This window comes from Fusarium solani (assembly GCF_023522795.1).
Source record: "Fusarium solani strain SB1 chromosome Unknown bctg00000000, whole genome shotgun sequence".
Taxonomy (NCBI): Eukaryota; Fungi; Ascomycota; class Sordariomycetes; order Hypocreales; family Nectriaceae; genus Fusarium; species Fusarium solani.
The window spans coordinates 5,983,756-6,001,867 of NW_027072157.1; the positions used below are offsets into that span (position 1 = coordinate 5,983,756).

General features: G+C 53.0%; 6 protein-coding genes across 6 annotated transcripts; 5 read left to right on the forward strand and 1 right to left on the reverse strand.

The window, feature by feature from the left end:
* Positions 1 to 432: 432 nt before the first annotated feature.
* On the forward strand, positions 433 to 7,924 carry MRS44_001913 (uncharacterized protein; the record flags this gene model as incomplete). The annotated part of the gene is made up of 9 exons (XM_046277848.2): positions 433 to 626; positions 690 to 1,527; positions 1,577 to 3,282; positions 3,332 to 3,685; positions 3,734 to 4,354; positions 4,400 to 5,600; positions 5,647 to 5,955; positions 6,010 to 6,173; positions 6,835 to 7,924. 9 exons carry the CDS (start codon positions 433 to 435, stop codon positions 7,922 to 7,924), a joined length of 6,477 nt encoding a protein of 2,158 aa, XP_046124780.2.
* Positions 7,925 to 8,665: 741 nt separating this feature from the next.
* On the forward strand, positions 8,666 to 10,199 carry MRS44_001914 (uncharacterized protein; the record flags this gene model as incomplete). Its single annotated transcript, XM_046279769.2, has 5 exons — positions 8,666 to 8,747; positions 8,801 to 9,096; positions 9,150 to 9,384; positions 9,436 to 9,895; positions 9,947 to 10,199. The coding sequence occupies 5 exons, from the start codon at positions 8,666 to 8,668 to the stop codon at positions 10,197 to 10,199; spliced, it is 1,326 nt and encodes a 441-aa protein (XP_046124782.1).
* A 489-nt stretch (positions 10,200 to 10,688) lies between these two features.
* On the forward strand, positions 10,689 to 11,512 carry MRS44_001915 (uncharacterized protein; the record flags this gene model as incomplete). The annotated part of the gene is made up of 4 exons (XM_046273189.1): positions 10,689 to 10,793; positions 10,844 to 10,949; positions 10,999 to 11,436; positions 11,487 to 11,512. The coding sequence occupies 4 exons, from the start codon at positions 10,689 to 10,691 to the stop codon at positions 11,510 to 11,512; spliced, it is 675 nt and encodes a 224-aa protein (XP_046124783.1).
* A 265-nt stretch (positions 11,513 to 11,777) lies between these two features.
* On the reverse strand, positions 11,778 to 12,656 carry MRS44_001916 (uncharacterized protein; the record flags this gene model as incomplete). Its single annotated transcript, XM_065623872.1, has 3 exons — positions 11,778 to 12,058; positions 12,118 to 12,176; positions 12,226 to 12,656. The coding sequence occupies 3 exons, from the start codon at positions 12,654 to 12,656 to the stop codon at positions 11,778 to 11,780; spliced, it is 771 nt and encodes a 256-aa protein (XP_065480286.1).
* A 396-nt stretch (positions 12,657 to 13,052) lies between these two features.
* On the forward strand, positions 13,053 to 14,566 carry MRS44_001917 (uncharacterized protein; the record flags this gene model as incomplete). The annotated part of the gene is made up of 3 exons (XM_065623873.1): positions 13,053 to 13,146; positions 13,210 to 14,175; positions 14,256 to 14,566. 3 exons carry the CDS (start codon positions 13,053 to 13,055, stop codon positions 14,564 to 14,566), a joined length of 1,371 nt encoding a protein of 456 aa, XP_065480287.1.
* Positions 14,567 to 15,930: 1,364 nt separating this feature from the next.
* MRS44_001918 (uncharacterized protein) lies at positions 15,931 to 17,719 on the forward strand (the record flags this gene model as incomplete). Its single annotated transcript, XM_046282878.2, has 3 exons — positions 15,931 to 16,208; positions 16,266 to 16,439; positions 16,492 to 17,719. The coding sequence occupies 3 exons, from the start codon at positions 15,931 to 15,933 to the stop codon at positions 17,717 to 17,719; spliced, it is 1,680 nt and encodes a 559-aa protein (XP_046124786.1).
* Positions 17,720 to 18,112: the final 393 nt, after the last annotated feature.

Here is an 18,112-nt window from a genome sequence, read left to right on the forward strand (position 1 = left end):
GACGCTCGTCATTGGAAGAAATGGGCCCTTCTGGCGACAACAAAACGCGTCTTGTCGCAGAAGAAAAGTGTCGACAATCGCCATGGAACTGGGATCATCGCGGGAATCTGACACCTTGGCGATGGGCGGAGCCAATCATCGACTCTGCTGGGCCCAAAGCTGAAGGCCCCTGCATGAGATTAGGCGCGTCCGATGTGTTGTTTTTCGCCTCGTACGAGTCACGACACGGGGAGGGAATGTGCCTCGAGGCCAGTTCGGCAAATTGTCGCAGCTTATTCCTTTGGAGGGCCTGATAAACCCGCAGGTCATAAGGTGATTGTTCCCTGGAAACCCTTCATCCTTTGCTATCTTGCTCTGCAGCCAGATCTCGATTTTCCCCCACGTACGCGCTTCACACATATTACAGGGTTCGTTTCTCAAGGGTTCTCCACCATGTCCACCTCCGAGGGCGCCTCGGACGGGCCGGGCACCATGGCTCGGGAGCTGGTGAGGGAGATTGCCAAAGATCGCGGCTATCTAGGCGAAGACCAGCTCGCCGCCATCGGCGCCATCAACCCCGACCTCAGGCGTGAGGTTGAAGAGGCTCTCCTTCGGAAGGATGAGATGATCGGTTCGGCTGTTTTGACGTACGTATGACAGGCCGCGGCATCGGGCCGCTTTTCGGAGGTGAATGCTCACATACCAGCCAGATTAGCGAGGAACCTCTACACAAGCAATGCAAGATTCGTCTTTGAGCTGTTGCAGAATGCCGATGACAACAATTACAGTACCGCTATATCGCAAGGCGAGGATCCTTATGTTTCGTTCAAGATCTGGCCCGACAAGGTGTCGATTGAGTGCAATGAGAATGGCTTCACGCATGAAAACCTGAGAGCCATCTGCGCCATCGGCAAGAGTTCCAAAGTCGGCGCAGCGGGCTATATCGGTGAGAAGGGCATCGGTTTCAAGTCTGTGTTTATGGCCGCCTGGAAGGTTCACATTCAGTCAAACGACTTTTCCTTCTCCTTCACTCATCGAAAGGGAGACTCTGGACTCGGTATGGTTACGCCAGTGTGGGAGGGGACTGATGAAGTTCTCGGGGAGACTCTAACACGGATTACTTTGTTCCTTCACACGAGCGACGATCCTGAAGAGGATGCCCGGCAACTGGAGACGATCAAACTTCAGTTTCAAGACCTTCAGCACACCATTCTTCTCTTTCTCCGGAAGCTGCGCAGAGTACAGGTCTCATTTTTCGATGAAGATGACAGCTTGACCTCGGCGACGACCTACTCGCTCCACGGCAGCAACCCAGCAACAGTTCGAAAGACGACCTCCGAGGGCGTGGAGGAACGACGGTATCACGTTACAAAGCACATGGCCGAGAACATCCCCAAGAGCGAGAACAGGACCTACTCGGAAGAAAGAGATCGCGCCGATTCATCAGCAGAGGTTGTTCTAGCGTTCCCGCTGACGGAGTCTGCAACGCCCATTGTTGAAAGCCAGGACGTCTTTGCCTTTTTGCCGATGCGCCCAATGGGTTTCAAGGTGAGCAGGAAGGCACTTGGGGGCCACCCGTAAGCTGACATGGCCACAGTTCCTCATTCACACCGACTTCGTCACCGAAGCAAGTCGTCAAGGACTAGTCGTCACATCTCTCAGGAACCGCGCGCTTTTGACTGGAATCGCAGACTGTTTCATCAAAGCCATCCAAGAGTTCTGCGACCACCCCACCCTTCAGTATCAGTGGATGCGATGGCTTCCCCAACGCGATTCCTACCCGTGGGACAGCTTTTGGTCGGGCCTGCTGGACAGGATCGAGGAGCGGATTCAAGAGGTCAAGATACTTCGAACGCTGGGCACGGGGAAGCTCGACTACATTCACAAGCTGTGCCGGCTGCAGCCATGGTTGCGTGACAAGCAGGGAGATCCGCTATTTATGGATATGGACGAGGAGATTTATCTCTCCAAGGAGTACAAGACGGAAGACTTGGCTCTGTTGAAGCCTTACGGATTGGAGAATGTCTCTGCTTGGGATATGATCGTCCGTGTGGAAAAGGATCTGCAGAAGCAACCGGAAGCCTCACGAATGAAGAACCCGGAGACGGATAATGAGTGGCACTCACTCGCAGCAAGGGCGCTCGTCCTGCTCAAAGACACGGCGACTCTCAAGACCTCACAAGATCGGATCAAAGATCTGAAATTCATCCCCTTGGAGAACGGCGAGTGGGTTTCTGCCGGCAGTGGCCCGCTGTACTATTCACACTGCCCTGGGCAGTTGGCCATCCCCGACGACCTCAACTTGAGTCTAGTCGACCCAAATGCCGCTGGCAATCCCGACCGACGAGCGCTATTCGACAAGTTCGGCGTCATCGAGGCGCTGGTGAAGGATGTTCGGGGTCTGATCCTAAAGAAGCCAGCCGTTGCCGTGGCAGATGAGGCGGCACTCTCAGCTTCCATCAGCCACTTGAAGTTCCTGTACCTTTCAGAAGGCTTGCTGGATGGAGATGAATCTCAAATGAGGCTGGACGGCTACTACGTATATGATCAGGACATGAAAGCCTGCTCGCCTTCCAGACAGGACGTATACCTCGCGACCGACGACGAGTACGGCCCAAGCAAACTCCTCAAGCCAAACGAAGAGTCGACAGGCTTTGCAGCGCCCTTCTTGCACGAAAAGTATTCTGAAGAAGAGCCAGCGACACCTCCAGGTTCCAAATGGTCGTGGGTGGTGTGGATGGAGAACCGACTCTTCCTACGTCGCCACCTTAGGCTCACCCAGATGGGAGCTGGGCGGAAGCTGGAGCTCTCTTCTGTCTTTCGGTTCATCGAGCAGCATCGGCCTGAGTGTCTTTTGGGGGCGTTGCAGCAAGTCTGGGAATTTGAACAAGCGACCGTCACAGCATCGCCAGAAATCATGAGGCAGTTGCAAGACATGGAGGTCGTTTGCAAGGGCGGAGACGAGTTTGCGCTGTCTGAACCACTATCGACGACTTACCTACCCCTGCCTGAGCTTGAGGGAAAGCATGCTCGATACGCCGAAGATGAGGACTTTATCTTTCTTGATCTCAACGAGCCCATCACCATGGGCACATACCGGTCGAAATGGGGATTCCTGGTCGACTATCTCGGTGTTGGTGACACTGACGATCTACAATTTTACTTGAGCATTCTCAAGACCATCCGCTTCAGCAATACGGCTGCTGGAGTTCGTCGCAATTCCAGGATCTTGGATCTTTACGAGGTTATCTACGGACGCTGTCGTGAGGCTGATAGTTTCCTGAACGCACAAGCAGAGGCAAGGTCAGTGTTCTTAAACACCCCCTAGAGTACCATGGACTAATGTTCCCAGGCAAGAGATTACCGATGGAAACCTGATCTTTGTTCCGGGACACAACTCCAACCCCGCGACATGGGCATCACCCGAAAAATGCCTCTGGAGTGCTCGAGAAGACATGCAGACGGCGTACCCGCTTGAGCACCTCTACCAGGCACAGTTCGGGCGGTCCGAGGATGAGCTCGATGTTTTGAGGCAGTTCTTCAAAACAACACTTGGTGTTCCCGATGCTTCTTGGAATCACTACTTGGCTGAGATACAGAAGTTGAAGAGCATTGGAAGTGAAGACTTCGACTGGATCAACGACCTATATGTCTCTTTGGACGACATTAGACGAACTCTACCCGAGATTGATGTGTTAAAGCTCAAGTATGGAACTCAGGTAATCGTCGGGGCGACAAGCTAACACAGCCCTAGGAAAGCGTTTGCCGAAGAGCCCTTGGTCTACGTCAACATTGGGAACACAAGTCGCTGGTACACAGCTGGCGAATGTCTTTGGTCCAGCGCCACCCAGATTAGAGGACGAGTGGCACTGAACGATCTTTATCCCGACTTGGAGGATTTCTTTGTGAGCTTTCTTGGTGTGCAAGAGCTGACACTAGACATGGCCTACGACGAGCTCAAGGAAATGGGCGCCAGAATACCCTCTCCGTCAATCACCGCAGTCAAGGAAACGATATGGGCGCTCAACTCTCTGTTAGTCTCAGCAGACGACTTCCCCGACGAGGAACCCATCTTTATCGGCAAGGTGTTTCCCGTAAAGTATCCAAACGGATCGGTCAAGTTGCAAACAGGCAGGACGCAGTTCGCCATCACCGATCGGAAAGCCCTGGGTGATATTTTCGGACCGCAAGCAAAGATTCTCGACTTTTCGCTTGATGAGGTTCGTCGCTTGAGGCCGTTCCTCTCCTGGCTTGGACTGGAGACGAGGTATCTCTCCACCATGGTCAGGGAGATCTCGACCGTGGCTGGTGGGAGGATGGATAGAATGCAGTACCCTGATCGCGACATCCGACAAAAGGCAGATGGTCTCTACAGGTAATTCTCTCGATTTGGGTGGTATGTCACTGCTGACAGTTATAGAATCGCCGTGCACTTCAACAGCCCCCGCACAATGGCCGACAACCAAGAACTCTACTGGGTCCTTTGTCGCACAGAAGTCTACGAGACAGACGGCATCTCATCAGAACTGCACCTTTCCCAAGATGGCCACGACCTAGTCCACGTCCAAGAGAGAAGCGAGCTCCACCTGCGCGAAGACGATGAGACCCTTAAGGTCTATGTCCCCCGAGACCCCAAGACACAAGGCTTCTGCTACTTTTCGGCTCTTCCGAGACGGATAATGGAGTGGATGATGATGGACCCTGCGACTTTTCAGACGAAGCCTGCTGGATCACGGGCTATTCAGGTCGTCACTTCTGTTTTGAATGCGCCGATTATCAACATGACGCAGATCTTGGAGGCGGAAGGTATTGTGGAGGTTGAGATTCCAGAGGAGGTTGAAGAGGAGGAAGAAGTGGAAGAGGAAGAGGAGGGTGAGGATACTCTTGAGGTTGAGGGCGAGATCATCACTGAAGAACCTTCGGGTGAGGAAGAAGAGCCAGCCGTGGAAGTTGTAGAGGAAGATGACCCCAACGACACCATCAACCCTGAAGCTGAGGAGGATCTTATCGCTAGATACCTTGCACAACCCGAGATCCACGAGCACGACATCTCCAGCGACGACGAAGACTCCGTATTCCGTCAATTCGCCGACATGAGATCTCCTCCTCGGTGGGGAGATCTCCCCGTACGCCAAAGAAGCCCCGCGACATCAAATTCATCCATCACCGGCCGAAGACTCTTTACTCCAGCATCTTCCACAACCGAACCTCCCCGCCAAAATCGCCGAACATCAAACAATGCTCCCCAAACACCGAACGTTAGCGCGACTAGCAGGTTAACGAGCGGACAACCACAGCCAAGACCAGCCACGCAACCTGCCTTTGTCTTTGGCTCTTCGCCGGCGGCGCAGTCCACCACTTCGGCGTTCCAGTTTCAAGGCTTGGGTGGACGACCTGAGGAGCCGACTATTGACGACGATGCAGAGTATTTGAGGCTAGTCAATAATGTTATTTCGGCAGCTAGTACTGCGAGGTTCCCCAGCAAGGGCGCATACGACATGTCTGGTCTGTTCGGCGCCCTTCCAGATGTTGAGGAAGACGAGGTTGAGCTCTCTCGACGATTCCGGTCGCGCAATCCTCTTGAGCGCGACATGAAGATTGGCGCTCTAGGGGAGCTTTTCGTAAGTACTTTGCAATTTTGTGTTATCGCCTGCTGACACTTAACAGGTGTTTGAGCTCCTCTCCAAGATGGACCCTTCACTGCCAAGATTCAGTAGAGAAAACTGGCAAAGCCAGATGCGCAAATTCGTCACGGTCCACCCGAACTACGCCGACATGCTCCCGTGGACAGGGAGGGAAACAGCCGACATTGTCTATTTTGATCGAAAGCGCGCGTTGACGACGCATCTCGTGGATAAAGGCTATCTTGACCGGACGGCGTGGTTGACCAAGAAGCCGCTGTACATGATTGAGGTCAAGGCCACCACGGGACACTCGCGCACGCCGTTTTACATGAGCAAGAGACAATACCAACGGGTACGTTTTACCTCGTGATGGGGGAGGGAGTATCATTCACTGACTCTATGACAGATGCAAGAGAACACCAACACTACGCTCTCGCCGATGGTGTCGCCCATCATCTACCTCGTCGCCCGCGTCTCCAACGTCGACAAGCCAAATGTAGAAGTCAAGCTATACGTGGATCCAGAGAAGCTACGGCAGGAAGGTTCGTTGGTGTTTACCGGAGAAACATGGTCTGTTGTGCCAGGGCCGGGTGCGGGTTGATGTGCATTCTGTAGCTGGGCTACGATGCCTTTTTCTTGTTTTCATCTCTAAAAGCTTACAGTGAATACTTTTCGTCCTTTTTTCCCTGATAGTTCTTTTCCTCTAACCCAGCGCTCCATCAGTGAATGACCTCAAGTCAGTCGCCTGAGTGACTGATTACGACCGCGAATCACCAACAGCGCACAAACACTCAGACCAAACAACTTCATTGTTCACTCAGGCGCTTTCAATCATCTGAGCGTCAAAGAACGAACCATCGCGAACAAAGCCATTCTCACAAAGCCATCTGACTCTTGCCGTACTTGTTCAGTGCCCTTTGCAAGAGCACTTGTTGCGCACTTGGTGAACAACACGTGGACGGGCAAACCATGAACATCTCCAGGTTTCACTATATAACCTCCTCGTTCCCTTATTTTCACCTCCCTCGTTTTTCTCTCGCACCAAGGCAAATAGCCAAACAATACCGACGACTACATCAAACGCGACAAGGCAGAAACAGCAAACGGATTCTCACCATGTCTGACAAGAAACAGTCTATTACCCTCCGGGAGACCAACACCACGTATCCCGGCCCCGGTGCCAACTTTCAGACTAATTCTTGGACCCAAGGTAAGAGCAATCCCCCCAAAGCATCACCCTCCGTCCCACTCGGGTCGATCCCCCTCCCAACTGGGCTATTCCCCCTCGCACCCAAAACATCCCCCTCATCTGCATCAACGGCATCCCCCTTTCTGATCTCCCCGCTGATACTCCCGCTGGCAAAGTCTGGATACCAGAGGAAGATGAAGAGGGCGTCGAATTTACTCGACCCGTGGTCCACGGAACCATCAAGTTCCGCCCCGACCCGCCTCCCTTCCCTGGTTCCAGCCCTGCCAGTGAACTTTCCACAGGTACCACACAAGGTAAACCAAAGGTCCAAGGGACTATCACCTTTCGTCGAGACAAGGAAGCCCCCCCATTTGAGCCAAAGACTAACGTGTGCGATGATTCTGACAGATACCCCAACGTCGACTGGGACGCTGTGGCCGAGGGTAAGTCCAGAATCCCCCTTGATCGTACATCTAGAACTATTACTTACCGTGGACAGGTTCCTCCCGGCTTCACTGAGGCCCATCGTGGCCAGGCCAATCTCTATGATCGTCCTCTTCATCTGATCCCGAGTGAATACTCACATTACGGTGCGCAGAACTATCATCAACTTGATGCCGGTCGAATCGCAGGCCCTGTAATCGCAGGCCCCGTCACTCCTCGCAGTGACAGAACTCCAACAGATGTCTATTCCTCGGCGTCTTCCTACCTGTCGAGGAACAACATGCTCTCTCCCATCAGGACCACAGGACTCAATCCAGTCGCCAACAACTTCACCCCAGGAGCTTCTCCCATGGTGAGCACCACTGACAAAGAAACCCCTCGGGCCCCAGCAGCTTTCTCACGCTTAGGACAGTCAGGACCTCTAAGCCCCGAACTAGCCAGGGACAAGATCTACCTCGACAACCAGGCCCAGATTCAATGGAGGAACATGTTCCGACCTGCCTGGGTAGGTCAGCCCCGTGCGCAGGTGAGAGAGAACCAGGAGACAAAGGACCTTGCGGGCCAGGATTCTCACGAGGGCCGTCAGGTTATCGAGGATGAACGTGAGCGCATTGATGCAGTTAATGACTGGTTCTGGGCTCAGGCTACGCAAGCGCCGCCAGCCCCCAAGCCAGAGCCCAAGAAATAGGAGACACTTGAGCTTGGCCAGGGATCTTCTAACAAGTCTGCCGACTCTTAGGTCACTGCTAGCAACTGGACCCTTGGTAAAGAGGCTCGCTAGGGAAATCTTTTGACATTTATGCCTGGAGTTTAAGTATAGGCGAAAAGTGCCATAATATTCTTGCCGCAGCAAGTGCTGAGGCGTCGATCATTAAGTCTGATGATGAGAGAAAAGTCGACCAGTAATTGCCGCCATCATGGGCAGGCTATTAGACAGCTATTTCCTTGAATTAATCGATTCTACAAAAACTATCGTCCCTTGAGAACCCCCCAATCTCTTCGACCGTGAACATGTGACACTCTTAATTCATCGCGTTGAAAATAACATGTGACTTTCCAACCAATCTGGGAGCTGATATCCCAATTTTGCCTTCGGGAATATCCAAGCTCTGCTGATTGTCCGCGGGGACAATCGGAGTTGACGTCAGTTCAATGTCCGGATAAGTCGGTTAAGGCGGGTAGACACTACCAAGCACACAGAATAGAGAGCTGGCAACAGACTCAATGCCGTAACATCCGGTTCTATCGTCAAACGCCATGAACTGATATGAAGTAATTGACTTATTATAGCCTTATAAGTAGGAAATAGCTGACCTACAATGTCTCATCCTGGTGATAGCATGTCACAACTCCCATCACCAAAGAGTAGAGACAACAAGCCACGGAAACGGTCATCAAAATACCGCCGGCTTTGAAATACATATTCAGCATGATTCGGAGTGTCAGGGCTGCGCAGCGCCTCGATTCCCGCGGGAATCCGACCGTCCAGGTGGAGGTGACGACTGCTCAGGGTCTGACAAACTACGTCCCGTTCTCTCAAACGTTGTAAACTAACGCGCCAAAGGCACATTCCGCGCCCTGGTCCCATCCGGAGCCTCAACCGGGACACATGAAGCTGTCGAGCTACGAGACAAGGATGGTTCTAAATATGGAGGCAAGGGCGTCACCCAAGCTGTCCACAATGTGGAACAAGTCATTAGCCCAGCTCTCGTTTCAAAGGGGTTCGATCCCAAGACTCAACTAAAGGACATTGATGCCTTCATGAGGCAGCTCGATGGCACGCCCAACAAGTCCCGGCTAGGCGCCAATGCCATACTTGGTGTCAGCATGGCATGTGCCAGGGCCGGTGCAGCTTCCGCAGTAGGTCGTTAATTAAATGATGCCTTGCTTGCAAGTACTAATGCGGCGCAAAGGGCGTTCCTCTCTATGACTTCTTGCGAACTGAAGCGGGCGTGAAGAAGCCATACGTGATGCCTGTTCCATTCCTCAACGTCTTGAACGGAGGCGTTCACTCCGGAAATACCATGGCCTTCCAGGAGATCATGATCGCGCCCACGGGCGCACAATCGTTTGAAGAGGCCATTCGGATGGCTTCCGAAGTGTATCACACTCTCAAGAGCGTCATTACAGACAAATTCGGAGCTCCGGGTGAGCGATGACATCAATGAGTCTGAGCAAATATTAACGAGAGACGTTTAGCAACTGGTGTCGGAGATGAAGGTGGCTTTGCGCCTCCCATTTCGACCCTCGAGGAGGCTCTCGATCTTCTCACCGTAGCCATAGACAAAGCGGGCTTCACTAGTCGTGTCAAGCTGGCCTGTGATCCCGCGTCTTCAGAGTTCTTTAACTCCGGCACGGGAAATTACGATTTGGCCTTTAAGAACAAGTCAGTTAAAGATATCAGGAGCTCCAAGGAAATGCAGAAGCTCTACAAGGGTATCCTTGAAAAGTACCCAATGGTGCTGCTTGAAGACCCCTTTGCTGAAGACGACTGGCAGAGTTGGGCAGAGTTCAACAAAGACTGTCCGGTTGAGCTTGTTGGCGATGACCTTCTCTGCACAAACATTGAGAGGGTCAAGATGGCAGCCGAGAAGAAGGCGTGTAATGCGATGTTGCTCAAGGTGAACCAGATTGGAACCGTCAGCGAAGCCATTGAGGCGTGAGTACCTCCCGTCTACCCAAATTTACTTGATACTGATATCATGATCAGAGCAAACTATGCGACCAGTCTGGGATGGGGCGTGTTCGTGTCTCATCGCTCGGGAGAGACAACCGACGACTTCATCGCTGATTTGACGGTCGCACTTCGGACGGGCCACTTGAAGTCGGGTGCCCCGGCGCGTGGTGAAAGAGTTGCCAAGTACAATCGGCTTATGGACATTGAAGCGGAGTTAAAAGCAAAGGGAGAGGATGTGACTTATGCTGGAGAAAAGTTTCGATTTGGTGGAAAAGTCACTGGATGAAATTATGCCACGATAACCTCAAGATACAGAAGAGAATAACTTGAACAGGTAGGAGAAATTGGGAACATGGAATAATGCTACAGAATGAACCGAGTTGTAAGAATAAAACGCAAGTTATTACCATGCGTCTTAATTCTCCGAGGGATTGTCCAAGAAATCCATGGCCGGAGTGTAGGGTAGATTTCACACCGCTCCGCCGAGTCCCGGCCGAGTAAGTGGGTCTCCGGTGCCGAGAACTTCAGAGGTCATTGGGTCGTCATACTGACGCTCCAAGATGCGATCGTGTGTAGCGAAATCTCGTCGGTGTTGATCAATCTTGGAAGGGCACACACAATGTTTCCCCTTTGTGCAAGATAGATCTATCCATGACGTAGCTTAATTCTGGGTAGTACTTGGCTTTATTAATAGCCATTGAGATGTTCTGTTCTTGCTTCGTGATGATCACAAACCTTACCTCAACGACATCGAACTCACTTAAGGAAATTCGTTATGGCTTCGTCTCAGAGAGAAGAAATTCCTATCACCAATGAGGGCATGGGTCAGCCGCTCTCGGCTACAAACCAGGTTCTGACCGCTGGCGCTGCGGTGACCCAGGTTAGACCCCAGGTGAACTCTCAGTTTGTACAATGAACTCATTTATCCAGGACTTTCGACCAGTCAAGAGTATCTGTGCTCACCTCAATGCATTTCATGCATACGCAGATGATCCCAAGCGATTTGTGGAAGCCAATCATTACTGCGCTCACCTGAGTACTCTCCCATGTCGCCTAAGACCAAGCTCCTGCTTACAAAGGACCAGATGAGGATGTTCGACAGTGTCTCCTATACGACTCTGATGAGCCCACCGCACGTCTCATTGGAATAGAATACATGATCACCCCGAAACTATATGATACACTCTCTAAGGAGGAGCGCAAACTCTGGCACTCTCATGCTTATGAGGTAAAGTCAGGCATGCTCATCATGCCGAATCGCGCCGTGCCAGAAGCCGCATGGGAGGCCGCTGAAAATATGGAGATGGACCAGGTAGTCCATCTGTACGGCAAGGTGTATCATCTGTGGCAAACAGACAGGGGCGATATGCTCCCTCTGGGACCGCCAAAGCTGATGACGAGTTTTACGGCTGATGGCCAGTTTGACTTTAAGCATGTGAGGGACAGGGATAGGAGGTTTGGGGTGGATTATCAGCAAAAGCGAGAGGCCAGGAAGGACATTCCAGTCCCAGCTATCCACGAGGGTAAGCTCAGCCTATTGCGTGTTGAACTGAAGTGGCTAACCGTGTGATAGATGCAGATCAAGCCTGGAAGAAATAATGAGGTACTTGTCTGACAGGTCTCTTGCTCTGCCATTTGCGTATGGGACGTCGGGGACTATTATGGGGAATAGGCAAGCCGTATATTGACTATTAAAGGGTATCATCTAATGTTTAAAAGAGACCGCTCGCTTTGGAGAGGTCTGAACAACCATATCCTGGCTGCCATGCGCAGCAAGTGACGAGCTGCGAGTATGGACGAGGTAGCCAACCTCGTATCCAAATATAGCCCTGCTTTAGGTCCTGACAAGCACCAACCGCGAACTTCAATTCCTGCCGATGACCACCTTCTGAGGCAAGGCCTGAATACCCTGTGCCTGTTGAGCTATCCTGGTATCGTAAACCTTGCGGTCAATAGATCTAAAGTCAAAGACACCTTCCAGCTCTGCCCGGATAGCCAAGAGTTGATCCTGCGCTTTTCGAAGGTCGTCGGGCTTGTTGTCTGACATGACATGCGTCTTGACATGGAGGAACCAGCGCTTCTCCATGTCGATCGGCACAAGCGAGTCCAAAGGCGGCAGAGAATCCAAGGGGGGAATTGTTCCGTCTTTGACTCGACAGAGACATATCTGTTTTGTGGGTGAAGGAAATAAGAGCGGAAGAGACAGAACTCGACGTCGTCACGGTAGAAGCGGTGGACCTCCTCTATGATCTCTGTCTTGAACCTGCTTCCGTTAGTTCCCAGTCACATGAAATAGAGAGGGCGCAACATACTGGTAATTATTGTCGCGCATTACTATAGGCAGGTTCCTTTGGTCCCAAATCTCAATCTTCTTGCGCTGGGTAAGCATAGGTCGCCCATGAGGCGGCTCAGGGAAGTCGGTCCACCGCAGCATTCCAGGTGTCGCAATGAGATCCATGGGAGCTGTTTGGCGCTCTTTGGCAATATCGTAACGCGCCTGAATGACGTACGACTGTCGAAGCAAGTTCTGGCTAATCTCTTTCCACAGGAAGGTGGCATCCTTGCGCATGGGCTTGTCGACATTCGCTTGGTGTGTCATGCCTCCGGCTCTGGGAGGTCCGTGAAAGTAGAGCACCCGCTGGAAGCTCTCCCATGGGCGCATGCCGCAGAGGCCGCTCAGGACGGCGCATGCTGGGCCAAAGCTGCTGTCGTCCACGATTGCTGTGAGGAAGACCTCGTACATGGTGACGACAAAGGGTGCGATTGAACCCGGGCTAGGACCCCTGTCTGACCGAAATGAAGACGCTAACAATACTGGAGCTTTACCGAAGGGGTGGGAAGTCTTAAACGCAATGCGCAGGCGCTATTAACGTGTTGCGATGGAAGTCATGGAGATATTGAAGAGCAATGGTTGAAGTGCCCCACTAGAGCTCGAAAGAGCTGGTCGGCGCAGCACGTGACTTCGCGTCAAGGAGGTGTTGCGCGTGAACCCGAGCCTCAAGTCTTGGCGATGGATCTAAACATGCTCCTTTAACCACAAAGAAATCTGTCTCACCAACGGACCCATCATCTACGGAACAGCCTCGTTGATCCCACAGATAAATTACATGCGGCCGATAACTCTATTCCTGCGACCAAGATGGCTTCAGGAAGCTCCTCTCAGAAGCGCAAAGCCGCCAACGCTCCAGTTTCCCCGCCGGTGGTCAAGCGAAAGATCCAGAGTGGAACAACCAGTGAGATGCCCCCTGGCAGGAATTATGCGGTTGGAAACTGACTCGAGGTAGAGACTGCTGTAGCTAATTTCTTCACACCGACGTCAAAGAAGCCCAAAGACCCGACGATTTGGTCCGAACGGAGTCCGAACGATGATACCCCTGCCACACTCCTCGTCGGTCGGTACGAACCGGAGACGCCAGAAGACAGGAACATCAAGAGGAGGAAGGTTGCTGCATTTGATCTGGACTCTACCCTGATAGCTACTGCTTCAGGAAAGAAGCATGCTAGCAGCGGCACAGACTGGAAGTGGTGGGATGCTAGTGTGCCTAGCCGACTTCGAGAGCTGTACCAAGATGGTTACCGAGTGGTCATCCTGTCAAACCAAGCTGGTCTGACGCTGCACTTTGATCCCAAGTTCAAGGGACCAAAAGCCTCTGCGCAAAAGCGCGTCACAGAGTTCAAGCAGAAGTGCAGCGCCGTCCTCAGCAACCTGAACCTTCCCACATCAGTCTACGCCGCAACTGCGCACGACATATACCGAAAACCGAGAACAGGGATGTGGACGGAACTGTGCGACGACTTTGACATTCCGGAGGAAGAGGTAGACATCGAGAACAGCATTTTCGTCGGCGATGCAGGAGGGCGCACAGCCTCCCTAGGCAAGGGGCCAAACGGCGCAGCGACGGCCAAGGATTTCAGCTGCTCGGACAGGAACTTTGCGCATAACGTGGGAATCAAATACCAGACGCCGGAGGAGTTCTTCCTCGGAGAAAAGCCTCGGAGTTTCGCTCGAGATTTCGACTTGTCCGACCATCCTTTCGAGATATCCGAACCGGGGAATCCCGACAACGTCGTCTTTGAGAAGACTAACGACAAGGACATGGTCTTATTCTGTGGACCTCCCGGCGCGGGGAAGAGTAGCTTCTACTGGAAATACCTCAAACCTCTGGGGTACGAGAGGGTAAACCAAGACCTCCTCAAAAGTCGCGACAAGTGCGTGCAGGCGGCGAGGGAACATCTCCAAGAAGGACGGTCTGTTGCGATAGGTGCGCATTTCCCCAATTTCTCGACTGCCGTTACCCCATGCCCCATGCCACCCCTCATAACGCTAACAGGGATTACCTAGACAATACTAACGCCGATCCCGACACCAGGACCATTTGGGTAGAGCTTGCCAAGAAATTCGGCATCTCTATCCGTTGTGTGTGGTTCAAGACTCCCATCGCGCTGTGCGAGCACAATGATGCTGTGCGCGCCATGAACAAGTCGCTCAACCCGGAGTCACGACAGGTGCTGCCCAAGCTGGCGTTTTCTGGCTTCTCTGCTCGACACAAGCCTCCGCAGAAGAAGGAAGGATTCCAGGATATCACAGAGGTCAGCTTCAGGTTCCGTGGCACAGAAGAGGAGTATCGCATATGGGGTCGATACTGGACTTGAGGGGACATCCCCAACTCTGTGGCCTCATAATCGTGCCACCCCGCACCTTGAAAAGTTCTCTCAACCACAAGTCTCCAATACCATGCCGCTTGTGACCTCTCCGCAGAACAAATTGGGCAGGGGGAAGCGAGTACAGGGAATCTTGGTCAACTCAAACAACGGGCCTTGCTGGGGTTTCTCATCAGAGTGGATTCACTTTAGTGAACCGGCGGCCATTTAGGCGGCCTGCTGACGAGCGAGATGCCTCTGGATTGTCATCCTTACTCGTACTTATCCACACTACTATTCCCAGCCAGGCCTGAATGCAGAAAGCGTCTCCGGGTTGTGGGGATCCCTCGGTGGGCAGAACAACAGCCGGACCGATTCCTTGCTTGAGAGATGGCCGGGGCCATACAGGAGTCTATTTGCGTTAAGCTAGCTTACCACACCTTAATTCTCAGATGACGGAGATGTCGGCTGCGGGGAATGCGGAGGACTCGTGGCCAGAACACCAGGGGAACCCTTCCAATGTCAATGCGGTCAGAAGTTGCGGAGAGGGATCTGGATCTGGCCATTAGCCAGGGTCGGTAGCACAATAGATTTGCTGATTCTGCGACCACCCGACGGCAGTTGTCGTCGGCTCGTCCCTCTTTCTGTGGCGTCTTCGATTCTTCTTCTGACGTTGGAATTAATCACGGCTGGCTATTCCCGCCTCCAATTGGATACACCGCCGAGACATGCGGCTCACCTTTGGTCGCTTGGCCTCCTTGGCAACAACGTGGTGCCGCCGCCGCCGGCGGCTGGGCACGCCTTACGGTCGGATAATCAAACCAGCGGGGTCGGACGACAATATCCCGACCATGAACATGGATATGATGATGGAGGAGGGTTGACACGACTCATGTCCAACCAACTTCGGGACCCAGAAGAAGAAGGGGAAGCCGTTGTCATAGCGTCGAGTCCCCCGTGGAGAAGTTCCCCCAACCCTTCCGTTTTCTTCCCCACGACGGGCGCAACGTCCCAGTTGCGTTTAGTACGGAGGCAACGAGATGGGCAATGGAGTCTCCGCTATTGGATGGCTCGGCCCAGGTCCCGTGGGGTCGTGAACTTTGTTCCAGAGATCAGCGGATATAGCTCGTTTTCCGTTCCCCGTCGGTGTAAGTAAGAGAAACTACTGTAAGCGGAGAGAGACACTAGGCGGACGTCGAATCCCGAACCTGGAGAAGTCGCATGGAGAAAACCGTGGAGAAAGAAACGTCCGAGCATGGGTGAAGAATGTATAAAGGACCTGAGCAGTTCCAACTTTCTCTTGCTCTGATCCATTCGAGAAACACCTCTTCCTCCCTCCCCCTCTTCTCCCTCGTCTCATCCTACATCATTTCACAATGGCAGGAGGCGTAAAGAAGCCCGTCAACATCTTCAAGCTCAAGGACCTGGGCGAGCCCGCGGGCGTCTTCAACTGGCGACTATGGTTCTCGGTCATCTCCTTTGCGCTCCTCGGTGCCGCCCGAGGTATCGATGAGGGTCTCATCTCTGGAGCCTTCAACTCTGCCGATTTCAAGGACACGATCAACTATGATTCGTACTCGACTGTTGAGCAGGCCAACATCAAGGCTAATGTCTCTGCCATGGTTCAGATTGGTTCTGTTGGTGGTGCTCTCATGTAAGGATCATGAATTTCTCCCCTGCTCGTGGTATGTTTTTGCTTACAAGGACCTAGTGCTTTCCTCATTTGTGATCGTGTTGGACGTATCTGGGCTACTCGAATCCTCTGCACCATCTGGGCTCTCGGTGTTGTCATCTTCATGGTCGGCGGTGTCAACGGAAACCTTGGAGCCATCTATGCTGGTCGCTTCATCTGTGGTCTCGGTGTTGGTCAGACACCTGTCGTTGGGTAAGCAACACAACACTACTTCACTGTCACTTCATCAACTAACTTGCCATAGACCCGTCTACATTGCCGAAATCGCCCCTGCCGCCGTCCGTGGTCTCTGCAGTTGCATGTTCACCGGCGCTGTCTACCTCGGTATCGTCCTCGCCTACTTCACCAACTATGGCTGCGCCATCCACCTCGACGAGCACACCCATAACCGCTGGCTGGTTCCCACCTCCCTGCACATCATGATGTCCGGCATCATCTTCATCCTCAGCTTCTTCCAGTACGAGTCGCCTCGTTTCCTGGTCAAGGAGGGTAAGCCCGACGAGGCCGCCCACGTCCTGGGTCGTCTCCGCCGACAGCCTCCTGATGGCGAGTATGTTGTCTCTCAGATCAGCACGATCCAGGCGGCTCTCGACCATGAGCTTGAGGCTAGCCAGGGTGTTGGCTGGCTTGGAAAGATCAAGGAGATGTTCCTTGTTCCTAGCAACCTCTACCGTCTCTACCTCACCACCATGGTTCAGTTCCTGTCTCAGTGGTCCGGTGCTGGTTCCATCACCCTCTACGCTCCTGATCTGTTCAAGATTCTCGGAATCACTGGAAGTGAGGAGTCTCTCCTCGTCACGGCCGTCTTTGGTATCGTCAAGCTCATTGCCGCCATCATCTGCGCTCTCTTCCTCGTCGATGTCATCGGCCGAAAGCGCGCCCTCCTTACTGGTATCACCCTCCAGACCATCGCCATGATCTACGTCGCCTCCTTCCTCACCCGCATTCCCCAGCTCGGTGTTGTCGAGGACTTTGTCCTCCCCAACGCCGACAAGGGTGCCAGCCGCGGCGCCATCGCCATGATCTACGTCTCCGGCTTCGGTTGGGCTCTCGGCTGGAACTCCATGCAGTACCTCCTCACTGCCGAGCTGTTCCCTCTGCGCATCCGAGCCCTTGCCACCTCGTGGGCCATGACTCTTCACTTTGCCAACCAATACGGCAACTCCCGCGCCGTCCCCAACATGCTCCTCCCCACCTCTGACGGCGGCATCTCCCCCAAGGGAACCTTCTGGTGCTTCGCGGCCGTCACCTTTGTCGGCGGCGTGTGGGTGTGGTTCTCTGTTCCCGAGACCGGCGGACGCAGCCTCGAGAGCATGGATCACCTTTTCGAGCTTCCCTGGTACAAGATTGGTCTGTACGGAAACCGGGATGCCGATGAGAAGGATGTTGCTCGGGATGAGAAGCAGCGCATTGCTGATGAGAGCAACGCTGTTGGTGTTGAGCTTGAGGATAGGCGCAAGCAGGATGCTTAAGCTGTCTCTAAAGGAACGGGTACTTGGTCAATCGTATAGGATCTATGTCTACTATCATGAGTATGATTAAACGTTGAATAAAAGACAATGTCTTTCTGTAACCTTTGCTTCTTCCCGACCAGATGTGTGTTCTCCAAGCAGCGGAAATAGTACTCATCGCTGAAAGTTACATTCTACTATGGATCTCTGCTGGGTAGGTACCTGGACAGGTGGATGGAAAAGACCAGCACAAAAGCGTTGGCATCTTGGGGCGCCCGTGGTTCGCAAAAACGGCAAAGACTGTCTGGTGCGGCACAGCAACAATGCCTCGTGAGAACCCAAGTACATATGTACCCTTCCTACGTGCCTAAACAGTGGATGAAGAACTATCGCGGTACTTTTGAGATGGTTATA